This window comes from Embiotoca jacksoni, unplaced genomic scaffold (genome assembly GCF_022577435.1).
Source record: "Embiotoca jacksoni isolate LCO1_2020_lvr unplaced genomic scaffold, fEmbJac1.0.p SCAF_17, whole genome shotgun sequence".
Classification (NCBI taxonomy): Eukaryota; Metazoa; Chordata; class Actinopteri; family Embiotocidae; genus Embiotoca; species Embiotoca jacksoni.
Genome location: NW_027185307.1, coordinates 11,234,334 through 11,262,018, shown reverse-complemented (window position 1 = coordinate 11,262,018; position 27,685 = coordinate 11,234,334). Strand labels below are relative to the sequence as shown.

Sequence of the window (27,685 nt, the reverse complement as noted above, 5' to 3'; positions counted from 1 at the left end):
AACTGAGCCTAGCAAATTGCATGTTGTAGTGTACCTGAAAGAAATCTTTATCACTAAGTCCCATACCTCATCAGCATGCACACAAACACAGGTACATATCTCTGCCTACTCCCCCGAATCCTCCAAAGTTTTGTCATAAGGGACAAAACTTGGTTTCCACTAACTGTTTACTCTTCTAACTAGTGCTGTTGTCTAAACTGCACTCGCATTATCCACAGACCTGAGTCAAATGATTTGGACATCCTGCCACTTGCCTAATTAAGGCACCATCCTTGTAGAGCTCAAGGAGGGGGAGAGTGGAGGAGGTTCCAGTTACTCTCCTCATCATTGTATTTTCTGCACCGAGGAGTCCAATGTTAAGCAGGTCTTTTCAAAAATCTCTGAGCTCATTGACATAAAGTGCATCTCCCCACTTGGCTCACTCAACACTTCCATAATAACAGTCATTATCTTCAGCACACATCTTTCTGCTTCATTTAAGCCATTCCTAACAAGGGGCATCTATCATGGAGGTGCTACTGTTCTGCGGTCGCACTGACCTCCAGTGCTCTGATTTATTCCTGACCATCTCCTCAGCTCGGTCTTTCACTCTTGCTGCAGGACAAAAAAGAGCCACTGTGAAGCTTTTTAATTATGAAGACATAATTTAAAACTTCATCAGTCCTAGGTGGTCGCTGGACAGGGTGGCATAAGCAGCCGGCGGGCTCTCTGTCTACACTGGGGTCATTTTTTAAGTGGGGACGAGGGCATTTTCATAAGGTAGGTAAATAAGGGCAGTGCAGCTCAAAGTGTACTTTAATGATCAGTCACTTTAATTAAACTTATTACGACATGTTCGCCAGTTTGTGTCTCCAACAACAAATTGGTGTCTTGCATTAAATGAAGGCTATCATGTGTGCTCATGGGAGTGTGGGATGATATTGGTGATGCTGTTGGGCGAACACAGCATCATTATTTTGATTTTGTCCTCTTCTGCTCTTGTGACTTGGCGAAGCAGCAGGACAGAGACGGTGGTGAGGAGGAGCAGCCAAGCTGCGCCTGGACAAACACAAGGACAGCTCTACCTTCAGCAACACTGTATTAAACCAATTATTCACAATGAGGGATTGTTTTTCTGCGACAATGAATGTTCTGTTTACTCGGCTCAAAAAACACAGCGAGTGCGGTGTCATAGACGCCCGGGCGGCAGAGATTGTAAACATGTTTTTCTCTCCCCTCCCTACAAGAGGATAAATAAAAAGACTGCTGTTAGAAGATTTAATTCTGAGAAGCCTCTCTCTGGGGCTCTGGGCTGCACTAAGAGGCCCATTGCGAAAAGCCTTCAATTAGCAGAGTACACCTTCATCTTCTGACCAAAGTCACCTTGAACAATCAAATTATCTTCAAATTTAAATAAAACAATCACCCCCAATCAATCAGAGTCCATTAGTTCTCAAATAATTCCCATTGCCTCTCAAAGATGCAGAGAAAGCTTCCAGTCGTCCCACACCCACACACTTCAAATGCGCGTGTGTGTGTGTGTGTGTGTGTGTGCGCGTGTAAGGTCATCCACAAACACACATGTCTGTGCACAAGAAAGGAAAACACAAGACAACAGTTTACTGTGAAATATCTTTTTATTCCTGATCACACATAGCACAGATGTGTTTGTTTTATCCACAGTTTGGGAGATTTTAGTTGGTTTTTCAGGACTTAGAAAAGTTGGAGTTCATTGTCTCTTGCAGTCTCTGACTGGCAGTCTGCTGGGTATGTGGGGGCAGACAGACAAACAAAGTCAGTCAGATAAATTGCTTTGGTCAGGGTTGCACATTATCATTGAAATGCACCTCTCTTCGCTTGATCCTGAGCACACTGTGATGATAAATCATCCCCATGACCTAAATTATGCAACTGGTAACCGTTTTTTAGGATCACATTCTCTGTTATTCTTGAATTTGGACTGATTATGTCTTCAGAGGTAAACTGTGGCACATTCCAAAAACAAATAACTCTTGAAAAAAAAATATTTCTTCCTTCCCTGAATGACAATAAACAAGTTTTGTGTGTGTTATTTGAGAGCTGGGTATTACTCCAATCGAGATGGAAACGGCATGGAGTTCTTATTCTCTTCTAAATCACTCCATCACAGCCGACGGAAGTAAATGCATTTTCCCCAGGAAGGATGAAGAGGAGGAGGCTCGTCTGCACTAAAAGCCTTTTCAGACTGCAGGACCAATCTCCAGCACCAATGCCCTGACCAAGGTCATTTCTGTTCAGAGAAGAGGAAAAGCCTAAGATGATGTAGTAAACTGATATCCCCAGGTCAGCAAGGTAAATTCCATCTTGGTAGCGTTGTGTGGTGTAAACTTCCTCCGGGCTTCAGCATACACAATTTTATGGTTCTGGCGGTTACAGCTGAGTATGCTGAATATTTTTATTTTTTTTTTATTTGAAGGTGTAAGAAAGCTGAGCGGATACTGCAATATGCCCTTATCTCGACTTCCACTGTCAGCCCCAGATGTCCTGTAAGTAGCGTTTCTCCTCTCTGAGCCCTGCCAGCCTCTTCATGGCCTCCAGTTGGTCCAACTGCAGCTCCGTTTTAATCATCTCCATCAGGGTCTCATTCACGTCTTTAGCCATGTTCTTAGCATCCCTGGAGAAGGAAAGTAACAGGTAGATTAGAAAAAACGAGCCATGCAATCAATAGATGTTTTTCCCCCTGTGTGTGTGTGTGTGTGTGTGTGTGTGTGTGTGTGTGTGTGTGTGTGTGTGTGTGTGTGTGTGTGTGTGTGTGTGTGTGTGTGTGTGTGTGTGTGTGTGTGTGTGTGTGTGTCTTATAACACCAGAATGTGTAGCCAGTCCTGGACAGTATCCTGGAAGAAAATGGCTGAAATCTCTGTCTTGCTGTTGCAGCATACTGGGGGAGATTTATCATCCAACAGGGATATTTTTTTGACGGGGAAGAATTCACACAGCTCTGATGTTTCAAAAGTAATTTACTCCAAGATAAAGAGAGCAGCCTGGCAGTGAGAAACACAAGAGAAAGGATATGATGTGGAGCTATACAATGCTGACATGATTTGGCATGATATATGTCTATGTGTGTTTTGCTTTTGTCTTTGTACTGCCAGAAACAATGTGTTGTGAAATACAGTGGACGGGTGTGTATACACTATAAATGATATAAATGGAGCACAATGTTGCATCACAGCGAATGCTACAGTAACGAAGGAATCAGAGAAGTGATGTTGTAAGAAGAACGCTTCTTGTGATATTAAAAAAAAATGTGATATCTTGCTTGTAAGCAAAGCTCTTCAGCGCCTATTGTTTAGTGAGTTAAGGGCCAGAAAAAAAACTGAAATCCTTTTTATATCATAGATTCATCTCCTAAATTATTGTACACTCTTGTAGGATACTTTATTTGTTCCATCAGGAAGCCCATTACAACGAGCTCAAGCATACGGACGAAGTCATAGAGAATTATCTTCAGCCACGAGAACAACAGGTCCTACAGCAGATGGTGTGTCCCCCACAGAGCCCTGATCTCAACATCATCAAGTGAGTCTGGTATTACATGGAGAGACAGAAGCAGCTGAGACAGCCTGAATTCACACAAGAACTGTGGCAAGCTCTCTGCCAGGTTTTCAATAACCTACCTGCCAATTACCTTGAAAAACTTACAGAAAGTGTCCACTCTTTGAAAAGGTCGCATCTAACACGAGATTATACTTTTTTTTGTTTTTAAAAAGCGTCATCACATTATGTTCAGTGGGAGATTCATGTGCTTTACCAGCTTTAAAGCCGCTCTTTGTAAACTTTGTAACCACACCAGATCAAACTGGATCATCTGCAGTGATTCAAAAGTCTGTTGCGAACCTGGCAAAAATTATGCAAAGCCTGCAAGCAGGTTCAGACATCGTGACTTGATTCTGCTGTTTCTTGTTCCACATTTCTAAACTGACAGTGACAGTCAGAGCCGGACAACAAACAAAAAGGTGTACTAATTAAAACCCGACTAATACCGGATTTTTGGGCCCAACGCCAGTGTCATTATTAGGAGTTTTAAAAATCAATGAAACGACTGAGTGATTACCACACATTTGTCATATCAATATGTAATAGAGGCAGAATGCTTTACAGTTTAAGGATAAACTTTATTGTCCAAACAATGAACTTTACTGAAATTGTAATAATTATAAACGACTATAAATAAAAAGAACCACACAATTTCTAAATTAGCCCAAACATCTTTTTCTATATTATGTTCTGTAAAAAAACGTTTCCATATTGGACAACATATACACTGATAAGGACATCTGTGTTAATATCACCAAGTAAGTTTGGCCAACCAACAAATCGGAGGGTCTCAAGTGCGTATTTAACATTTCAGTAAAAATCAATTCCACATTTTTTTTCTACACACCATCAGATTATATAATAATAATCTAATATGTATATCATAATAATAATTGTAATAATAATCTGATGAACTTCTTTTGGACACACTGCCTTTCCATCAGATTTACACATCCTCCTCCTGTATATATTTAATAGAGAATATAACTGTAAACAGTCAAGCTTTTTTCCTTTTCTTGTTTTACATCCTATGTTAGTAGGCTGTAAGCTGCATGCAAGTCATTTTTTAAGTGATTCTGTGTGTATTTATGTACATAGCCATTTTGTTCTCTCCTGTAAAAGACACTTCCTGGTTCCTGCATGATAAAATAAAGATTGTCTGTCATTTGTGAACAAAGAAAGGGATCTGTATTGATTTAGAAGTCAATTCGAGGCTTTGTAAACACAAGGCGATCTGACCAAAGCGGACCGTGCCAGCACAGAGAGCCTGATGGCAAATGATGCTCTGCAGTCCTTTCACACTCACAGCGGACTCTTGACACGCTGGAAAGAGCAGCCAGAACATGTACAGGTATGAAATGTAAAACCGAAAAGAGCAAGTATCACTCAGGATGAATGAAAATTAAAATAAGGGTCAGTCTTACCCGCAGACATAGAGACAGCCGTTCTGTTTGAGCAGGATGTCGGTGACATGTTGGCTGTTGAGCAGCAGATTGTGTTGGACGTATCTCGGCTGCGAGGTGGTGGCCTCTTCATCGTCCCTGGAGAAACAGACCTTGAGGTGGCTCAGGGTACCGCTGGACACAAAGCCCTCCAGTTCCCTTCTGGGATGAGAAAAATGTACGTGGATGTTAGGAAGGTTATTCTCGAGATCTCGGACAGCTTGTACCAAACTTGCAAACATGGGTCTTTTCGATGCTGGAATCAGGAGGGCGACATTTCAGGTGCTGCTGTAGAGAGAACATTATGTCAAAGTGAATGAGAGACTAACTTTGTGAAACAGTGCCTGTCCGTGGTTTTATGAAAAAAACAAAAAAACAAATCGAAATCGTAAGCGAGAAACGAAATGTAGAAAGTGCCAAGGATTCAACACAGTTTACATACCAACTGTTTTCACATCGAACAATCCCTTAGGATATTTAGCAATAGCTTCAACCACCTAAAAAAGACATGCAACCCCCCCCCCCCAAATATTTTCTGTGAACAAAAGAACCCTGTCGAGCTTGATAAAACGGAACGCTGATGGGCAAAAGGTCTGAACAAAACTATGCCAGACAACCAATTTATCTTGTTTAACAAAAGAAAAGCAAAAAAAAAATATGGATTTCATAAGCAAGGTCGAGTCACTGTTATAAGCATCTTTTTACAATCAATCCTCCCAGCCTTGCAGTTGGGTGTAACCTTGCTCCCTCTCAGTATTTTGCTTGCCAACTGCTCCCTTCTTCTGCCCGAGTGTTTTTACAGAGCCTGGGGTGCTACAGGAATGGAAGGAAAGAGGAAGGTAGTGCGGGAGTAAGGTTTACTCTGGCTCAGAGCATCTTGTTTAAAGTTAAGCAGTCGGAATGAGCAGAAACACACACAAACACAACTCCACACACACACACACGCTCATAACAAGCAGTGGCTCTGAGATCATGGGTGAAGGTCTTCGCCTCAGGGGTCTGTGTTTCGCAGTAACCCCTAGACTAAAATAAGGCATTTTTTTTGATAACACAGATGCTGCAACAGGAATACAAAGGAGAGATGGGCATTCTTGTCTTTGTTCTATCTGAAAAGTCCAGAATTGTTGCTTCTCCTGCGATGTTTACGACCTAACCTTTGATCGGAGGCGGTCATTAAGAGAAATCTCATTCTTTTCATCAATATGTGTGATCTTGAATGCAAGACCAACAACATGAAGAACAAGGAGAAGGATCGCCGAGTCTTGTTTGTTTGACATGTGAATATTAAATCAGCGCAGAGTGATAACCGTGTGAGCAGAAACTGGCAGATGACAAAAGGCAGCCGACGTCTTTGAAAAACACAAGACAGACGGGGTGGGAGTTTGGGGGGGTTATGAGAGCCATAACCTGCCAGACTCCTTGGTGTGTTTATACACATAACAGCCTCTGGCAATATCCCGGACCCTGACGTGATCCCAGCAGGCCTTCCAGTCATGTTTCTCCTGCAGCGTGAAATCACATGCCATGAAGAGGCTGAGAAATCAGAGGGAGGTGGGGAAAGGATAAGTGCAGCAGAGGGGAGAGAGGGAGGACAAGTTGGATGTGACGAGCGGGCAACCTGGCATCAATCTCTCACAGAGATGTTAAGTGCTGCGGCTGATTGAGGCGCATCACAAGCCTTTTCGCAATCCAAACACGAACTGAGACTTCGTCACATTCTTTCTTGACATTTTGTATTAATAAGAATAAAAAGCAGTTTATTTTTTATTTATGCAAGTTCAAATTTCAACCCCTACTTACAACTCCAGCTAAGCTTTTATTTAAAAATCTGGGGCATTGAAAAATACCACAAACTTTACTAAGCAGGTTTCTGCATTCCAAGGCAATGCCCGACTTCAAATTGCACTTACTTTAAGGGAAATCCAACTGAGATGAATGCAGGCAGCCAGTTCAACTGCGGCCATGTTGTTCTCATTCTGCAAACCTATTTAAATTGAGTACAACTCTTCATGGGAGGCTCATAAAACACAGACTAATCATTTTGGTCAACACTGTGGGGGTATTCATCAGAGAAGCCCACACTGAGAACAAACACTGCCTACTACCTGGCTGTGAGGTAGTATTTAACTAAAGGATAGAGGAAACAAAGGGGAACAAACAGCATCCTCTGTGATCTATTCTTGTGTGATTAAGGAAGCTAATCCATTCACACGGTTTAATCCTGGAAAGGAACTCGATCAGTGCACCGACGTTGAGCACACGCTCGCTGCTGATACAAGGAAGAGCTGATCAATTAGCATGTAGTCAGGAGAGAGTAAAGCCAAAGCAAACTAATCAGAGCGGGGGATCTCCTGACAGGCGGATGTCAGTTTACTGTGCTTTAACCATCCAAGAGAGTTGGTATGATATTCACTACTATTGAGCTGGAACAAACTTGTTTGGTTTTTTTTACAATGAAAAAAATAGACCCCTGAAACTTTGCGCAGGTAAGATTATTATTTACAAAATTGATGTCACTGGTCAATATTAACTTTCATGTACACTTTTCCTGGATATACTGTATACTCACAACACAACACTGCCACCTTCAGATCTACAATACAGCCTTGTGTCGGTGTTGAGAACCAAACCATAAACTTTTGTGTTAATAAACAGCATGCTTGTAATTCAGTAGAACTTTGTTGAATGTGAATCCATTAGCAAACCTTAAATCTATTTAGGATTGGCTTTTAACATAGTAGCAATGCCAGGGGTAACCAATGTTGAAATTTCCAGTTGTATCATAGAACAGTTGTTTTGTTACACATCTAGCAGATGTGAAACAACATTCAAAATATTACTCTTTTTGAGTCAAAAAAGAGTTGATGAAATATTTGTCAGCTTGTTAACTCTGGATGTTTAAGCAACTAGGAAAAATATTGACAAGAGAAATGGCGAAAAGAAACCAAGCCTAAAATATAAAGTCACAGAAACTCAATGCCCTACCTTGAGTCAGAATTACATGCCAACCTTGCAAGATGCTGTTATTGTTGTCCGGTGTTACTCAGGAAAAAAAAAAAACATGAGACCTTGGCTAAAACAGCTTGACATGTCCACTTTCTTCCCATACATCTTACAATATATCCTTGAGCCAAGTGCTTTATATACAGTACAATGCCCACAATGCTCAATGGAATTGAAGGGAGAACACCCACCTCTTGCATACGATTGCAATGTTCATTATGCAGGGCACTGATTTCAATAAATGGAAAGTGCGGTGGCAAGGTAAAGGATGTGGTTGTTGAGAGCGGTATATCTGACTCACAAAAGGTTGAGCAGAGACTGTATATACTGGAATGAATGTATGGAGTCTGAATAACCACTGAACTGAACAGACCTGAACAGGTAGTCTCCGTCTCTGTGGCGGCAACCGAAGAACAGCCAGGTCTCGCCAAAAACAACCTCCGGGTTCTTCTGCCTGTCCTCCTCTCTGAAAGTCAAACAACAGATGTTAGCGGTCAATCAATACAAACAGACACGCAGACCAGATGGAGGAGAGGGAGTCCTTCCTCGCAGCAGAGGTTAAATGAGAGGAGTGACATTATTAAGCACTGTCTGCAGTGAAAGTACACTGAGTGACACAATTGCCAATTGTATGAAAATGACCGTGCGTGGAGAAGCAAGGGCATTATATGTATTATTAAATTTCACCCAAACAGAAGGACAGATCTCATCATTATAAACAGTTACTGGAAATTATAACAGGGCTGAAAGTGTGCGTGTGTGTGTGTGTGTGTGTGTGTGTGTGAATGTGTTACTCATACACTTATGTGTGTCCAACTGTTACCCCGTGCACAAAAACTGCTCTTGAAAAAAAGTGATTCCTCTTGTGGCTTTGGAGTTTGGCAAATCTCCCGGAATCCTTTGCAGGCAACTGCAACGCAGCAGCACAAAGCGGCTCTCAGGACGCCGTTATCTGAGTCACACACCTGCTGCAAAGGTGACAGCTCTCTCCCAGATAACAACAGTTGACCCCCAACCTTTCACGATGCCATCAGTCAGTTGACTGTCCAAAGAGCCCGGCATTATCCGTTACCCCTGTTGTGTGTGTGTGTGTGTGTGTGTGTGTGTGTGTGTGTGTGTGTGTGTGTGTGTGTGTGTGTGTGTGTGTGTGTGTGTGTGTGTGTGTGTGTGTGAAAAGGAGGGGTGGTTCAAGTGACCAACCACAACGATGGGCCTAAAGAACACCAGAGAGGCACTGAGACTGGGCCCTTTGTGCTGCGCCGCTGCACTCGGAGGATAAGGTGCTGCTTTCCCTAAACCGCATCCTCTGCCGTACACAAACAGGCTGAATCCAACAAGACAGATTCCATGAACAAGTTGAATATGTAAATGTAATTTATTTTATTAAAACTGCTGGACACGAGATGGCTCCTACTTCAACAAAAAGGTCTGTTGTCAGTGTCCGTGCACTGGAAGCTATAAGTTCGGCTTCGAATCCTCTCATGTCCACGTCTGAAACTTCATTTTGAGGTGTGCACAGAGACACTTTACTCCTTCAGGAGATGAATGTGAAAACTGCCTTCTAGTGTCAAACTCTGGACATACATCATTCTGCACAGCGAGGCTCAGACATCTCATAAGAACAACACATTTTTGAACGGTCGGGGTTTTCAAAATTTTGGGCCCCCTCAAGGGGCACAAGCAGTCCAGCGCAGACCAAAAGAAAAGTGGAGTGATATTAAGCTGAATGGATGTGTTTCAGATTTTTTTCATACAAGTACAGCTATTAAGATTGAAGAAAGCACAACTTCGTTCAGGCGGTACAATGAAATGCACATGGGCAAGATAGAAACATCTTTGACAAGAAAAAAAGGGAAAACAGATGACATCCATCAAACAAAGGCAAACTTAATCAGTCAGGATTAAAGCAAATGAAGCAGCAGAACTATTCGTCTTACTTTGATCGTTAAAATGTTGCTCATTTTGTTGCTAATTTCTCCGATATTGCTACAAGTTGATACAACTTTAAATAGGTTTACAGGGGAATTGGGGACAGGATAGTTTTTTTTCCTGCTTTCAAAGTGAGTTGAGGTGGAAAAAGTTTGCAAACCACTGGTTTGAGTAACTTGTCAAGCAAATATTTCAAATAACTGCTGGTTTCAGTTTCTCAAAGACAAGCATTTGTTGTTGTTTTCCGTTTCATGTCGTAAAATCAAATATCTACAGGTTATGGATTGTTGGTTGGACAAAACAAGTAATGCAATCGGTTCACCTTGGGCTGTGGACATTTTTTTTTTCCTGTTTTCTGACATTTTATAGACTAAAGGATTAGCAGATTTATTGCACTTTTTAAAATAATGAACAGATTAATCAATTGTTAGTGGCACCTCTACAAAAATTAGCTTCAGGGAAAAAACAAATCAATGCCAAAAAAATGTGATTGCGAATGCTAAAAGAAAGCTGTGCTCTCGTTAATTAATTGCAAAGTTGAGCGGTTAATAAAAATGCTTTAGAGAAGAAGTTTGTTTGAACTTTCTGTCTGTGAATGAGACCCGATAACAGAGCTGTCTGGCTGACTTCATCCGAGCGCTCAGATCCCATCCATTAGCATCCTGGACGAGATTCTTCTGATCTGCAAACAGCCTCAAGTAAACTCATTTTAGTGTGCTCGTCTCTCTCCTCTCGCCGCCTGCCCTAAAGGGATCAATACCAATATGAAAAAGCTGGATTCCATTCTGAGTAGACCACACCGGCGCCTTTCCCTGAATACAAATCACATCACATCCCATCCCCACGCTATAACAGCCTGCAATACAATCCCAGGGGGAAGGCAGCATCCACAGAGCACTCCATTTGGGGTCGAAATCAGAAGCGGTTGCCTTTCAGTGCCATTCAGATGATCAGCAGGAAGGGAAAACTGCAAGGGAAGCTGAGGTTAAGACTTGGTAAACATCACAAATATCCCTTATCTTTCATTTTCATCTTTGCAGTTCAGTGTGAGCAGCGCTGAGCGGCTTTCTGCATTTCAAAATACAATGAGAGCAAATAAAAGCTTGAAAACAACAACAGCTCAGGGCTTAATCACTGAAATTACGTTGCAGAATTACACCCATATACATTCAACGTTCTGAATTCAAAATGTTTTCATAAGCAAGATGCTGTAGCCTAACTGTAGTCAGCTGTCTGGTTAGACTGATAAATAGAAACTAAATATTTGTTCACACAAACTTTAATACAAATTGTCATATTGAAGTGCCAAGTATGCCTTCTGGCATAACTAAATATTAAACTGAGCAAACTGATTTTTTTTCCTAAAGGAAAGCTTGTTAGAGCTGCTAAGAAGATTAAGGCAAACCACTCAGTTAACGTACAATATTTGTCTAACTGTCACTGCTCCCAGCTAAACAAAGACACTGAAAAGCAGCTTCATCTCCATAAAATCCCTCTACGCAAAACCACAGCAATCAATAACAGACTACTGGAGGGCCTTATTCAAATCTCCTGGTACCACCAAGTGAGCCTCTGACCTTTTAAAGACTCTTCTTCCACTTGTTACCAGCACTACAAACTTGACAAAGTACTTTTGAAAACAGCCATCGATTAACAGTAGGTGTGAAAGAGGGGGAGAGGTTGGAGGATCGAAGTGTCCCCATGTTGTTTTGTTGCTAACAGGACTTTCTCGGGCTTTGGAGCAAGATACAGCGTCCCGTTGACAAACTGGTGATTGTTATCTCCTATCAGAGTACATCGTCAGCCACCGAGGCTTTGTTTGGAATCTCAAGTTAAGATTCTGCACAATGCAGCGCGCCATGACAGGTTCTTACAATCCTCCGGCACAATACAGAGCTGGCGGGGGAGGTGATGAGAAACACAGAGAGGGAGAGGGGACTGAGGAGACGGTTGAGCTGATGAATCGTTTATATTGTAACACTTAAAAGCTTCTTAAAATGAAAAGAAAATAATTCAATAAGAGAAATGAAAAAAACGAAAAATCAAATACTGAACTTCCAAGGATGCATTTCATGAGGGGCGGTGGGTGTTTTATCATGAAAGAAAGTCTTGCATAATCAATCAAGGTCTAGGTGTTCTGCTTTAATAAAGCACCTGAATTGTTGTATTTGTCTTAGAATTTAGAGAGCAATATTTGAGCTCTGCTGTGAGGACCGATATGTTGCATATCACTGCGTTACAACAGAGCACTGTCCCTCTGGCTGAACCTTGATCATTAAGACGAGGAGTCTTCAAGTAGTGTGACCAGTACAGTCCAAAAACATGTGCTATCGTCAGTGCTCCTCTGTCCCGAAGGCGTACACAAAACCTCCCCTCAGATGACCACCTGTCCTTCCAACAAATCTGCCTCAGACAATCCAGCGCTGCCACCACTTCAGCCGCTCCTGTGTCACCTCTCAGAGCAATCACCCGCGGAGGCCGCCCGCCACAACAGAGCAGACATCCAGGGGGATTTAGAGACAATTGGAGTTGACTGGGGCACAACCTCATTTATACAAAGCCACCCAAGAGTTAGACATGTCAGTCTGACTAAAAAGGCTTACTCGGCTTTCTGACAAGTCATGGTGGCTGCGGGCCTGCTTTAACACACGGGCATGAGCCTGGATAGAGAAGCTCCAGTCACATTAAATCCTTCTGACAGGTCATCTCCTTGCAATCTTGATTTAGCCAGCAATTCAGGACCTGCGAAAATTAAACAAAATGTTTAATTTTCTTCTGAATGAATGGAGCTCTTCAAGCAAAGACATAAAGTCATGGTTTAACTAGCAGGAGAGAACTTGAACCTACTTAGCGAAGAGTCAATATCCTCACGCCAACGCATCGGCAATTACAAGCAATGATTTACGCCAACAAAATGGCCACCCCCTACTGGACTTTTTACTTTCAAATCCATAACACCCCGTGTGCCGCTTTGACTCATGGCTTTTTATTACAGAAGTCATAAGTGTGCTCATCGGAGAAGCTCTAATTTATTCCTGTCGAAATGGGGGAAGAGTCTGAAATAATCCCTTTCGTGATCGCAGCCCTCACCCCTAGATTTATTATGCTTTACGTGACGTGGAGTTTTATCGGCTTTGAGCGGGGTCTCATTTAATTGTCTCTGCAGATTACTCGAAAATAGGCATAGATGATGTGCACTTAACATCACTCCAGCATTGTGAATATTCATTAAAGGGAGCGCAATTTTTGCTGGAATAATCTGTGTTGCACTTCGCATCAGTGAGCACATAACTTGACACTTGACGTGAACGTTTCACCGACCTACTTCAGCTGCAAATCTTGGAACACGTAACATTGGCATAGGATCAAGAGCATTATTACAGGCACTTGATTCCTTTTGACGGGTACATTTGCAAAGTGAGGGGTCTCAGCATATACCATGTGTCTCTTACTTGATAAAAACGTCACTTATGTTGGAAGACAATAGCAAAATGAGCAAACCTTTGCTGGAGAAAGCCGATGAATGGGGCGACTCCAGTGCCTGGGCCGACCATGATGAAGGGCACCGACGGGTCCGAGGGAGGCCGAAAGGAGAAGTTGGATCTCACACTCACATGGATCTGGGGTCAGAGACCATTAGTGAGCATTCAAAATAATGAGAGTAATTACAACGATGCTGAGAAGCATTGGGCCTGCCAATCTATAAATTGATCTACTTAATATGCTAAGACGTACTAATGAGAAAACCCGTGAGCTTCAGCTGGAATCCAGAGTTGGCGAAAGGATTTGCTTGCTGTGACCTAAATTAATTTTTTAATTAACCACACACAACAGGCCCAAAGCTTGTTCTTTTTTTTCTGCCACACTAAAGCTGAGTTTTCAGAGGAGCATAAACATGAAGTAGAAACACTTTGACTCCCTAACACCAGACACAATGTTATGACACTGTGCTCCATATTTGCCTCCTGTTTTCCTTGGGAACCTCTTGAACTGTGATATCTGAAGGAGGATGGGCCCTCGACGTCTCATGTCATTTCATTGTAAAAATCAAAACAAAGACAGAGTAAGGAAGGCACAGACAAGTGTGGCACAGTTTTATATTTTCCCTCCCTGTGAGTGTTGGGTTACAACTACTCTGGCGAACGGAACACTTCAACTCTCAAATATTAGCACTTAGAAATGTATCAGCCAGGACCAAAAATGTGCACAGTCTACTGAAAGTTTCATTTTTGTCCTGTCTTTTCATTACCTTTGGCGGAGCCGGGCTGCCGTAGGATTCATCCTTCCCCGGGAAAACCGGGCCGGGATTGATGAGGTCAACCAGCCAACCGGTACACAAGCCTCGCCTCCCAGCAGGCCGCCGAGAGCACGCTGGGAACTCGACCACATTGAAGACAAAATGCAGCTTTCCTGGGTGCCTCAGACGGGAGCTACAGAGATGGGACCACAGAGAGTGGGAGATGGAAAAGGCCAGAGGAGGAAACATCAGAGTGTGTGTGTGTGTGTGTGTGTGTGTGTGTGTGTGTGTGTGTGTGTGTGTGTGTGTGTGTGTGCAAGGCATACAGACATACAGTGACAACCAGGGAAATGCACAGAGATGAAGTGGAAAATGGAGCGAAGCACAGAGAGGCAGAGGCAGAGCAGAAAGGTACACAAAGATCAATCCTGAAGAACAGGCAACAATGCTGCTTCAAATAATTCCCACAACATCATAAGAAAATTCTCGTTGAACAACAGCAACATCAGAGAAACAAGGGCACATCTGACGCAGTGCCAAATACAAACTTGGACACGGCGCTGAAGTGTCCCAAATTATGATCTATCCCTGTTACAAGAGCTTAAGTACCTCTTCATCAACGCCACCTGTTGTCTTTTAAAAAGGTGCTTTTGAATAGATTTTAAACAGGATGTTATTCAGCATTATTCATTACTGTTTCTCAATACATATCAAGCTTGCTTCCACTTGTAGTGGCAGAAACAGGACATATTAACCATTTCAATTAGCTTGTAACTTTTATAGTTTGAATTATTAAATAATTTTAGCTACTTATCTATTTCAACTGTTTGCCCATTACTTTTAGCTAACTATTTAAAAAAAAAATTAAACAACTTTTATCACTATTTATTTATGAGAATAAGCTAATAATTTCAACCATTTAGTCAATACTTTTCAACAATTGTTTATCTAACTATTTCAACTTTATAGTCCATCATTTTAAAGTAATGATTTAAACCATTTCTTCATTACTTCGTTCGCTATTTCAGCTGTTTATCCATTTGTTTAAGATAAGTATTTCAACAGTTTTGTCATACTTTTAGCAAACTGTGTTAGCCATTCTTTAGCTGTTTATTCATAATTTTAAACTAAATAATTTCAACCATTTACTCATTATTTTAAGCGAACTATTTTAACTGTTTCATGGACTCTCAATACCAATAAGTGCCAAAGTGCTAAGTGGCAACAGGTTGGTGGGAGTACTGTTAAATCTTCAGCTATTTAAGATGGTTATATAACCCATAGTGAGGATAAACATCATACCAATTTGCCATCCTCCATGTGTGTTTATTTTCCGCCTTAACACAAATACGTGGATATATATATTTTGGGGAATTAGTTGAACTACTCCACAATCTTTCCACGTAACACCGGGCAAACCACAAAAGTAACCCCAAAGGATGAAAGTTTCTGTCTGTCGTGCTTTAATAAAACTGCCCCCCCCATCCCTCTGTTCCAGTCTTCAGTGTCAGCTGAAGCACTCTCACGCTCTCTCTCATCCTTCACTCTCCAGTTCCTGCGGGCCACTGGAGACCTCTATTGACCACGGCATCAATAATGCAGGTCTCTAATGTCTCTGCACCATCTGATAAACTACAGCCGTGCGCTCTCTTGTCCGTTCCCCATCTCTTAGCCCAACACACACACACACACACACACACACACACACACACACACACACACACACACACACACACACACACACACACACACACACACACACACACACACACCACAACACAAGCAGCTAAGTGAGGGACTAATGAGAGGAGTGGAGAAGTTTTGACATTGTATTAGATGTTGCTGTTCCACATGAGCTTTAAAGCAAACCTAATGGGCACAAGCTTAAAAGGAAGAGCAAATCAATGACAAGCTAAGTGAGAAGAAAGAGGAACACTTGGCCTATATAAACTAATAACAACTAACTAAAGGCTATACAATATTTAGTCCTTTCATTTGTGCAGTTTCCTCCTGTCACTGAGCTTAATAGGAAATTGCATCTACAAACACACAACAGTACAACATACCGGATCTGACAAGGGTAATAACAAACTTGTGATAGACACACACATACGGAACAATCACTTCCGTACAAGTTTGTATAATATGTTTTATTTAATTTTTCAAGTTGTTTCTAAAAACCTCAGACTTCATTAACTTAACAGCACTTTTCCCTGATGTTCTTTAGTCTCTTTAATTCTCTTAAATGTCAGATAATTTGGAAGCTCAATCTGCCCCTGTGGAGGTGTTGGCAAAATAGCAGCTCTCCAGTGAACGGCAGTGCACCGCATGTCTGCCAAGAGAGCAAGATCAATATATATTTTATCATGCAAACTCCTACTCTCTTGTCTAGTAGTGCCTAATAAACAAACTCGAGGAAGTGATGCATCATGATTCATGCACGAGAACAAAACATCAACACATTCCCAAAACGATGTTAGAAGGCTATGAGGCCAAAAAACACTAGAGATCATATTTCCAGTCGTGTGAATCATACCATGATTTAAATACATCTGTTTTAGAAATCAATGGAGAGAAAGACTATTTCCATTTCCCAACACTGATTAAAATCATGGATTCTTTAAATCCAAAATAAGGAAACATATCCAAGAATTGAATTCTTCTCCATGAGTTATTACCGTTTTAAACAATCTCTTAATTTTCTCATATTCTGCAGCTAAAATAAACCAGTAGGAATTAAGAAGATGTAAGCCTCCATGCTCATTTAGAATAAAACAGACACACATACTTGTTATTCCAGACAAATTATACTGTCAGAGCACAACTGTGCACAGTTTTATCCAGAACAAAATGTAAGCTTCATTCTTATTTTCCTGACACCTTACCTGGCTGCTGAATAAGGCCTCGGCTGCAGTTTCGGCAAATGCTCTGAAAGTCAAGCACAACTGTCAATCACTTTGCTGTCTTGCTGAGATTTGGTTACGCAGACACTCATGACAGCGAGGAGACAAAATATGTGAAAGTCATCTTGGCCCACTGAGACGTCCTACCTTCCAATCTATCCTCTATAACCCCCACCCAGGTTACAGTCTTGTTTCTAGGACACACTTCTATATTTATGAAATTACAAACTCAGGGTTATGGAATCCCAAGTGTCCAGATGTGGAGCCAGTAGGAAACAGATTGCTTATGCAGACCTTATTTCAATGCCAGCCATGAAGGTGCCCTCTTTTGGGAAATATGTCGTGCACGTTGTATGCGTGAGGAGGTGTCAGTGAAATCAGGAAGGCTTATAAGAGTCAGAGATAACATGTCCCCATGCAGTAGCAACAGGACTATCTATGCAGTACCCAGCAGCAGTTATTGAACGTGGGCAAAGAGAGTGATGGAGAGTGGTGCGACGTGCTTGCTGTGTACTCCCTTACATTTTATTTGGATTTCGGTGATAGATGAAGCTGGAAAACCAAAGCTGCGCCATATGTACCAGCTGAGGCCTCACAATAACACATTTTTCTGCTAAATTGCTCAGAAAGACAAACAGCTGGACTAAATCTGCTCTCTCCTCTCTGTCTGGATTTCTCTGACATCTAAACAGCTCAGGGTGTTAGAGAGGCAGCTCCACACTTGGACGTTTTTCTTTTTTTTCCACAAAAAAATGGTGATGTAGGAAGCACTTAAAAGTATGTTTGAAAGATTTTTAAGCAAAAACAGAGGCCTTGCTGAAACAGCAGTCTTCTGCTAAAAACGAATCCCTGTTCCCTCAGATATTAAACAATAAAAAAAAAAGAACAAAAAAAAAGAACAAAACAAACAAAAAACAACAGGGACGAGGGCTGACACATCAACTTTAGAGAGTAAAAAGAACAGTGGGCTGATAACATAAGGACTAAACAAAAACAAGGTCCAATGGAATGATAAGATATTAAAGAATTTGATTACTCAATGCTAAAGCTGGAGAATGTGTCAGTATGGAAGAAGAAAAAGTAGGTTTTTCAACATGCGATCGCAGTGATATAGAAAATGAATTTCATTCATTCACCCTTTATCGGGGTATTTCCATCTTCTCTTGGACGTATAACTTAACTCAAGTGAAGTTTTGTACATAAACAATATTTGAAAGACTATACTGTATAAATATATTCAATAGGATGCCTTATTATATTTCGGAGGTTTCATAAACAACGGTGTCTTTTGATCCCTCTTCAGAAAAAACACATGAATTATCCATGTGCAAAAACACATGTAATCCCAAGTGACCACCGACACATATGCGCCTGAAATATGTATTTTGCCCATTGGAAATGTGTTTTTGGAACACTTTCGTGGTGTAATGTGTGAAGCTCATGTTGATTCCCATGTGAAAAATGTTCCACATATTTTCCCCACGTTATCATATGTTGCAACATGTGGTAAACATTTGTTATACATGTGTTCACAAGTGTCCCGTGAAAACATGGGAAATATGAGCCAAATATTCAGCATGACATGGAAATGAATAGTGAACTTTAGTGAAGGGGGCTTTTATCTTGAAAAAGAAGTCCAACTGTTTAGACTCGGAGGCTCAAAATGTATTAACAACTTACAAGGTGAGGCAAGATTACAGGCTGGCCTTGCTTTGTTATAATCAATATGCTTGTACTGAAGATGTGACTCAGTGAATCATTAGTAAATAAATCTTCAGTGATAATCAGGGCCAAGCTGCAACAGGAAGGATAAAAAAAAAAACATCCTTTATGTTTTAAAACAAGAACAGATTATGCGCATTTGGCAGTCACTCACTGCCTAATGCGCAAAATCTTCTTATACATACAAAATACAGTACAGTATCTGGTGATACTTTCCATCAGTGAAAGCACACACGTCTCCATCAGAACGTGTATCATGTAAGTAAACACAATCCACTGCAGCTACACGGCGCTCGAGTTGCTACCTTTCTCTCAGAGAGTGGCAACACATGTCTGAAGCAGACAACAATCAATCCATCATCTCACATCACTGCACCATGATGATACCGCTGGTAGATACAAAGGATATATCACTTTTAAAACCTTTTGAGTACAAAGCTTCTTTTTTTTTTTCTTTTTTTTTTTTTCAGTGAGTGGCTTTAGGATACATTTTTAAAATATGTATTTCAGAAAAAGATGTCTGTTCCAAAAAAAATGCAGTCCAGGATTCCCGCTACGTTTTTAGAAATGATCATTTTCGAGGGTATCATCGATCATACTGCACAACAATATAATCTATTCCATCTCAAAAGTCTCTCTGTGCTGCAATTTATATGCAGAGGTACCATTTTAGAGGGAGAAAAAATGAGATAGCAATGTGGTTGGACATAAAAGTATATACTTCGCAAGATTTATGGATAGTTTCTTTGGCTGCACACAAAATTGTGGAGGTTTTTAGCATTAAAGCATTATGAAGAATTCTCCTTGGTAGGGTTTTTACACTTTTTAATAGCCCTCAAATGCTAATTTCAAGTTACTTCTGAGAAAAGGACCTGCTAGCCCATGGTTTTCCAAAACCATTTAAACACTTTCCATGGCATTTTATTAGAGCTTAAATTAATAGTGGGAATATGTGTGATATGCAGTGCGTTCTCTGTGACCAGGAAAAATTCATTTCAGATTTCATGCTTTTCCTTCAGACAGGAGGAGTTCTGCTGAACTCTGTACTTTACTTTGATTTACTTTGCTCCACATGTCACAATCAAGCTAAAAAAAGAATAAAACTGCACCCTGGTACAATTTCATTTGAGCCATGCGGTAAAGTAAATTGAAAAAGATGCTCATGGACAGCATCCAGTTCCCTGGGGCTATGACCCCAAAGTTTTTATCCGACACTCTATATGAAACAATGGACCATATAACAAGAGACCTGACTCCGAGGAGCAGGTATCTTTCTCAATTCATACCAAGCGTTTACTTTTATATACAGCCTGAACTTGGCCAAAGGCATGTGGGTCAAGACACATTTCTCCTCATTATTTACAGTTATTGTAAAACAGCCTAAACTCTCATCACCAAACACCTTCCCCTTAGCTGGGGTAATGAACCAAGAACAGTGCAAAAATGCAGCTGTGTACTTTAACAGTGACATACTGAGTCAGAGCTGACCATTAACCGACGATCCAAACTGACCCCGGCACATTCATGTCCTTGCAAAGCTCAGTGGCTCAACAGTAAACCGAAGAACAGCTGTTGCCCTTAAGGGCCTCCAACACCACATTTTTCACAATCGTCCCAAATGCCAATTTCTGCATTGGTTCACCACTGGAAAAGGTGCTGCGGTTGGCAAAGTTGGCCTAAAATAGCTGACACGGGGGTAGGCAAAGAGCTGTGACACAGCTGTTTTAGAGGACAACTCCGCTTGTATGTAAAGCTGTAGCCAACTAATTTCACTGTCTGGTAAGTTTCAGTCAAAGCTTATTAGATCTGAATGACTGAATGACCAGCCAGCTATCTTAATGAGCGGAGAGAAAATGTTAGTTCTCTACCAACAGTTGGCGCCAGGGGGTCAAAGGAGGGAGGATGGGGACAGCAAACAGCCCCAAAAAAGTATCAAATATTATTAGCAGGGTCGGAGATAATGAATAAACGTTGAAAATATATCTTGGAGCTACAGCAGTGCCATTCTATTTCCAGAAACTGGGACACAAAAACCATGCTGGGGCTGCGTGGACTCAAAAATGAGATGAGGAAATGAGTGTTGACCCTTCAGATACACACTGTCTGACCATTCTGTATAATTAAACGCTCTGACAAAAATCAACGATGTGACTACCTACAGCTCGCTTTACTGAGGGTACAGTGACCCCTACTGGTTGAAAGTCATCCAGGCAGACAAATCACCTGAATTACAAAGCACAAGAAGACAGACTTAATATAACCTGAAGTCTTTTAGAAAAGAAAAATAAACAGTTCTAAAGTAAATTATTCTGTTGATATTTTGAGCAGGTGCATTCAAAATCCCACTCTCACGTCAATAACTATAATTCCAATTTGCTTCCCACGGGAAAACCTGTTTTTAATTAAACAGGCATCTGTTATTGTTACACATTTAAAAACAAAACAAAATGAAAATCATCTTTAAAATATGCCAGAATATTCGTTTTCCTTTTTCTTCTGTGCTGTGGATCAATGTTAAGCTTAAAATGCAGCCATTTGCTACGTGACATGAAGATTAAATCAAACAAAAATTATGCATATAAATGTGATTTTGATCAGATTTTGCCCATCAGAGTGGTTTTCACGTAGCCTGTTGCATAACATATCTGGCAAGGATCGTTTTCACCCTGATTTATCCTTGACTATTAAACACTCCCGAGAAATTAGAAACCTTAAAAGTGACTGAGTGAGTGAGCTAACAGCAGGGAGTCTGACCTATGAGGAGGCTGAGAGGAGGTGAGCAGGAAGGGAAGGCTGTGAGAAGCTCCAAAACGCTGAGGCTCGGGTCTCTCACAAACAGGTTGTAGTCTGCGGCACCTTGTTTGCTGCAGAGCTCCTGCAGTCTCCTCCTCTGCACATCGTCCCCGGTATGCTCCACCAGCGCTCGCAGAAACGCCTGACAGGGACACAGTAATCAGATGTACTGTCACTTGAAGCCGCTCTGCTCCTCCATCAGCAACAGCGGTGATGGCTTTTGCAGTATTTCATACTCGCTCTCTATTTTATTCACAACTATAAAAAGAAGAGCCAGCTACACTTCCTGACTCCGCAGTGGGGCAAACTTCAATGCCACATAGTACACAGGTCAAAAAAATGTAAGTCTTTGTGCGTTTTCTCTGGAAATTAAAACTGTAGCGGGAGACCTTGACACCAGCCCAGTTATGTAATACAGCTATTTTAATATGCACATTAACAATGCACTTTCTGCCACAGTAAGAGAAGTCACTTAGTTTTTAAATGCCTAAAGGCTCCTCTGAAATTAGCGAAGCCAAAGAGGCAACCTTTTGATTATCAAACATTCATCAAGATCTATTTATGCCACAAATTAATGTTACATTTTCAGAGGACATGCTGCGGTTTAACTGGTATTTCATTAATAATTGCTTGTTATTTTTTTTGCAGGCAGAGATTTAAATGAGGAGATTAAAAGGGATCATGAAGAAATATTAAAATGCCTAACTCTAAGAATGATTTGACTTTACTCTGCAACCATGAGTCATTCTCTAAACCTCTAAATATTTGTCATGCCTAAGTGTTCTGTGTAATCACAGCAGTTCATAACAGTTTTTGTGTGTGTATGCAGAGATTAGTGGCGTGGGGGATAAAATATTATTTGTACAGCATAGTATCGTGGTATTTTGTGTGCCAATATTGTATCGATATGCAGACCAAGTATCAATATTTTACACATTAAAGTTTTGTTATAGGCCTTTTGGTGATTCCCATCCCTTCCCGTCTATCTTCTATAGCCAGCTCTTTTTAAATGTTGTGAAAACAAACAGTGCCGCTGTCTGTTACAGTCTCTGGATTGAGTAATATATTAAAACCATTGCGTCTCAGTAGAAAAAGATGTACATGTTTGTCAACCTGCATTTGATGCTGTTAAACATCCTGCTGGGAATAGTACTTGTTAAGAGATAGAAGTCATTATGTTTCCCTGTCTTAAAAACCGTGGGGCTTAGAAATTATAGCCATTATAATCGCTTTAGTAAAACAGTTTTTAACCGCTTGGATTACACGGAAAGGTGTTGTAAAATAGAACTTTTATCGCCCTGCGAGTCTGCAGACAACAGTTTGGCCTGAAACAATCCATTTCTGTGCAGGAATTTAATAGAGAGATCTGTGCACAACTCATTTATACAGACTTTTCAGGGTGCTGAACTGACGGTAGCTGTTAAAATTTAAATGTTCTTCATCATTCTGACACATTATCAATTTTATCTGGCAGTTGAGAAGCTTTACTAATAAAATCATGGCAGCTTTCAGGAATAATGTTTCCCTAATGTCTGTTAATTCATCATACTGGCTAAGCAGTATCTTAATTATTTACTTTTAGACATGTTTGTTTTAAAACTAAAATGTAACGTGTTCAAAAATTGTAGCATGCAGAGTGGCATTATCGTGAAACAGAAATCGTGTTGGAATTGTGTAATTTGGGATTTTAATGCCGAACAATTCTTAAAATGACATTTTTATTAGAGCTGTTGGATTGCTGCCAAATTGTCTTCCTTTTTGTCATTCAGTGTGCAGTGTACAATTAACAGTAAACTACTGATGCAGCTCATGCCAGATGGGAATTAATGGTTTTCAACTTTGTTAGAACATAATGGTTTTTTTTTTTAATTAAATAATAAATTAAACTTTCATTGTAAAAAGCGGGATGCTGTGAAAAAAAAATTAATTGATGGGAATTGTGAACAGGACAAGGAGTACAGGAAGGTGCTCAGTGATTCACAATATAACCACTGTTTGGGAACAGTATTAGTATTTTAAAGTCCGTGTAAAGTAGTAACAAATAATATTTTCACATTACAGAGAAATGTGTTATTTACCACCTAATTAAATTAGGTTTCACAACTGTGAACAAATAATGTTGCAAAATTTAGAGGATCGAGAGACACTTGTGCAGGCAAAGCTGAAGACTGCAGCGATTTGACATTTTCATGCACCAAATGTGACTTTAATTCTCCACTGCCACAGAGGACAAGGCAATTTTACTGATTATTTCAGCCTTGGACCCACACTCTGTGAATCAAGTCTTACCTCGGCTTATTAAACCAAACCATGAACCTCTGCAAATCTTCTGGGTCCAGGTTCAGTACAGAAATAAATGCATTGTGAAACAGACCAAATATAATTGCCCCTCTACATGAAAAACAATACCCTTTTCTCCGAACTTTGACAAAACAAATAAAAGTTATGTGCTCTAGCAAGAGGGGGGGGGGAAATTACACATCCCTCTCATTATGCTGATGGACTTAAACAACCAGCAGGATGTAGCATTAAAAAAGTGGCTTGTAAATTAATTGGTGGCAGAGCAATGTTTGGACATACAGTACCTTCTTAGGAACACTTCGGATCTCTAGACACCATGTGAACACGAACAACAGAGGGAAGTTCAGGGGGATGTAGGACGGCACCCGAGCACCTTTAACAGGGGAAGAAAGAACATTACAGGATGAGCGTAACAGGGCAGATATGAAGTTCACAAATACAAAGAATGTAGTCAGCCATTATCCTGTAGATATTATGTTGTCAGTGTTTTTTTGCCAATCCAACACTGCAGTATGTCACGATGTTTTCTTTTGAGTACAGAAACAACAAGTTCAAATTATTTGACAGCAGCAGAATTGCCTTTTTTCTTGGTGTCCTTTCTTAGAGAAACATTGACATGATGGTTTCTTTGGTTCTGAAGACCCAATCTGAGGAGCATGTTGTCCACCTCTGCGGCCCTGTTTGGACAAAACACGTCAAAAGAATCCCCCGGCTGATAGGCCATAGTTGGGTAAGCCTGAGGATGAAAAAGAAAAGTATACAGTTTACATTGCAACATGACTCTGTGCTGGAGATTTCTTTTAGATAAACATAATTAAATCATGCTTACAGAAATGTCCAGTTCTAGGAGAAGGGCCGTCTTCACTGAATCTCCGCTAGTCAGCTGAACTGCCCTGGATATGGGCACCTGATGGAGAGTCTCTTTGTTCACTGGTCCAACAATCTGAAAGCAAACATTCATGACATGAAGGGTAAAGTACGGCACAATTACTGGTTTTATCAGCAGCAACATTCATCACCTGTTCCGTAGTGTCCACCTCCTGGAGAGAAACATCCAAATAAGATGGAGGCAGAGCAGGAACATTAAGCGAGGACTCAGACAGCGGCGGCGGGGAACGTGTCAGAGAGGCTGCCAGTGCAACCTGGGGAACTCCAGCGTCCCCCGTGTGTGTTTTTGGTGCTGATGTTGAAACACTGGCAGTAACACCAGGCAGGGATGCCAACCCAGTGCTCCCTGCAGGAGAAGCTGGCCTGAGATCAGAAGTGGCAGAAGCTGAAGATGAAGCAACAGATGCAAATTTGGAGTCCGTGTCTACAGATGCTCTGACTGAATCGCAGTTCTGGTGGTCAGTGATGCTTAAGAGGTTTAGCTGGACATCTGGTATGGATGAATCAGGAGCTTCTTTGGCTGAATCCTCCGCATTCCCTTTCAAGGGACCAGTCCCATCAGAAGCCATTTTTGATAAGGCTCCTTTGATGGCTTTCCACAGTCCTTCAATCCAGGAGTCCACAACCACCTCCAGCCTGCACAGAACAAAGTCCACAAGATGATAAAATGACAGCTTTGTAAACAAGAGAAAGAGGGTAAATGCCAAATGCTGCATGCAGGATGTGTATACTTTCTTACTCTGCAGAACTTACCCTACACCATCATCTGCATATCCCGTTGCATAGAATTGTTTGGCTCCAAGTTCCTGTAGACAACGCTCAATTGTCTTCCCACAGTTGCAGAAATTTGCATAATTTGTGTCTCCTAAAGCTGGAGCAGACAGAAGAAAACAGATAAAGACTCTCCAGCAACTGTTCAGAAAGTAAACAATGTGCAGTGCTCCGCATTTTAATGGTTTACAGAAATAATGTTTTGCAAATGAAGTCCCCATATTGACAGATGACCAAAAAAAACAGCTAATGTACCCTGTTCTGTTGGAAAAATTACTCATAGAGGCTTGGTTCAAAATCAAACATATCAGACATTTATTCTTGCAAGAAGGAGCAACTACATGTGCACTCAAAGAGAGGTGTCCGGCGCTGCTCCCAGATCTCCTCCGTAGGGCAGCTTTTATACAGTGTGACAAACAGTCGACAGTCACCCCCATTCCCTTTGTATCTGCTTTCGTATGGGAATACTGAGTTGGTTAAGATAAGGGCACAGGGGAGTCATCAATTAGATGCGGAAAGTAAAACAAAAAAGGAATCACTTGCAAATAAGAGAGAAAAACAAGAGACTTTCCGGAGCCACAAAGCAAACAAGAGGAAGAGACAAATCTTTTTTTCCTATCACCTTCCTAAAAGAATTTACCTAAAAGTGCAAAGCAAAGGTGTTTATAGTGGTCAGTGGAAAGGGTCTTCTTCTTGATGCGCCTTACAAATTGTAGAGCATTGTCTGGCGGTTCCCCATCTCCAGTAGTAGACACGATAAACACCACGGGGGCATTCTCCTTCTCCAAATTGTACTGGAATCAGTTATATGATTAATAGTGTTTCGGTGCATTAATATCCACAAAATCATCGGGCAATGTAATGTTTACTAAAATTATTAATGGGTCATTGTGTGTAAAAAGCCATTCAGTGGAATATGGGGCTCCAAGGACAGCTCTGTTCCGAGTAAAATATTTGTCATGTACCTTCTCATTCTGACTCAAGCAGCTGAGATCAGCAACAAGTCCGTGCCCCTCGGCCTCCTCAGCAATCCCTTCTGCTATGGACTGGGCTTGGCCCTTCTGCGACCCATACAGGACCACAAACCGCGGCTTGACTTCACAGGGCATGCTAAAAAAAATAGTTTGTAGATTAATATGTTCCTCAGTAACATTTCTTATTAGACCTTTTTTCACAAAAGACTTTAGGACTTTTCAAAATAGGGGAAAGCAGAAGTGTTACTTATAGCATTAACATTGTCGACATGGTTGGACTTTATTAAGTTGGGGAAATTTAGTCATGACAGCAGCATAGAAACACAAAAAAGGTGCACACAATATGAAAAAAATTACAAATACGTATACATAAAATAAGATAGATATATATTATAGAATATTTTTATTAAAAAAAATATTCAAGTCCCCCAGTAAAGCATGTGTGCACACAACTATACTCGTTATAAGGGTATCATTACTCATATCCTTCTCAAGAAACATTGTCCGGCCACGTTACCACAGTTATATTTAAGACATTGAGGTAGTATTTGCTGTCCCCTTTCAACTGTATAGCCAACTTATTAATTTGGTTTTATCACACAAATTTCCACACGTATTAGTCCCCAGAAAACCTGCAGGTTTCCATCTCTATTCACAAGACACACCAGCAGCCCTGAATACATACAGTACCCGGACGTTACGTCAAGATTTTGTCGTTAACAGCAATTACTATAATATTACACGCGGATATGAGCGTGTTGTTTGTCTCTTCAAAAAAAAAAAAAAATCAAAACCAGCCGCTTTACAGGTCATTTTAGCTGAAAGTCAGCAATAACCGGCAGCTTATAACTAACTAACCCACTCTGGACAAAACAATGTTTGATCCCCGGATGGAGACTTTTTGCGCTGAACATATCCAGTTAAAACTACGAACACACATTTAAATGTCATTAAAGTTGAATGGATGCTGTACAAAGTTCTCAGAAGATTTGTTTTTACCTTCGCAAAAATGCTCTGGAAATCCACCGTCCGCTCCTTCTCGTGGCATTTTAACATCACTGAATTCACGCGAGAGTACATCTCAGACTGACCGTGATCGGAAGGAACCACATTACACACACAAAAAAAAATCTTTCCAATTCTATTCTAAAACTATTCTACATGAAA

At 40.9% G+C, this 27,685-nt stretch overlaps 1 protein-coding gene across 1 annotated transcript; it reads right to left on the bottom strand.

Moving 5' to 3' along the window:
* Positions 1-1,597: 1,597 nt before the first annotated feature.
* Positions 1,598-27,558, bottom strand: mtrr (5-methyltetrahydrofolate-homocysteine methyltransferase reductase). Its single transcript, XM_069151613.1, has 15 exons — positions 27,518-27,558; positions 26,510-26,654; positions 26,185-26,338; positions 25,527-25,644; positions 24,905-25,409; positions 24,715-24,828; positions 24,465-24,621; positions 24,170-24,258; positions 21,546-21,726; positions 17,052-17,094; positions 14,179-14,359; positions 13,431-13,549; positions 8,374-8,466; positions 4,980-5,159; positions 1,598-2,632 (listed from the first exon to the last, which is right to left on the bottom strand). The coding sequence occupies exons 2-15, from the start codon at positions 26,651-26,653 to the stop codon at positions 2,488-2,490; spliced, it is 2,223 nt and encodes a 740-aa protein (XP_069007714.1). The 5' UTR covers position 26,654; positions 27,518-27,558; the 3' UTR covers positions 1,598-2,487.
* Between the last annotated feature and the right edge of the window lie 127 nt (positions 27,559-27,685).

What these genes read in the sequence shown, in the direction of transcription:
- mtrr (XM_069151613.1), bottom strand. Translation starts at nt 26,653, where the DNA reads ATGCCCTGTGAAGTCAAGCCGCGGTTTGTGGTCCTGTATGGGTCGCAG. An exon ending in AGGCCTTATTCAGCAGCCAG is followed by an intron (nt 14,360 to 17,051) that starts GTAAGGTGTCAG and finishes CCATCTCTGTAG; the next exon opens with CTCCCGTCTGAGGCACCCAG. An exon ending in GGCTGTCTCTATGTCTGCGG is followed by an intron (nt 2,633 to 4,979) that starts GTAAGACTGACC and finishes TTCCTTCTCCAG; the next exon opens with GGATGCTAAGAACATGGCTA.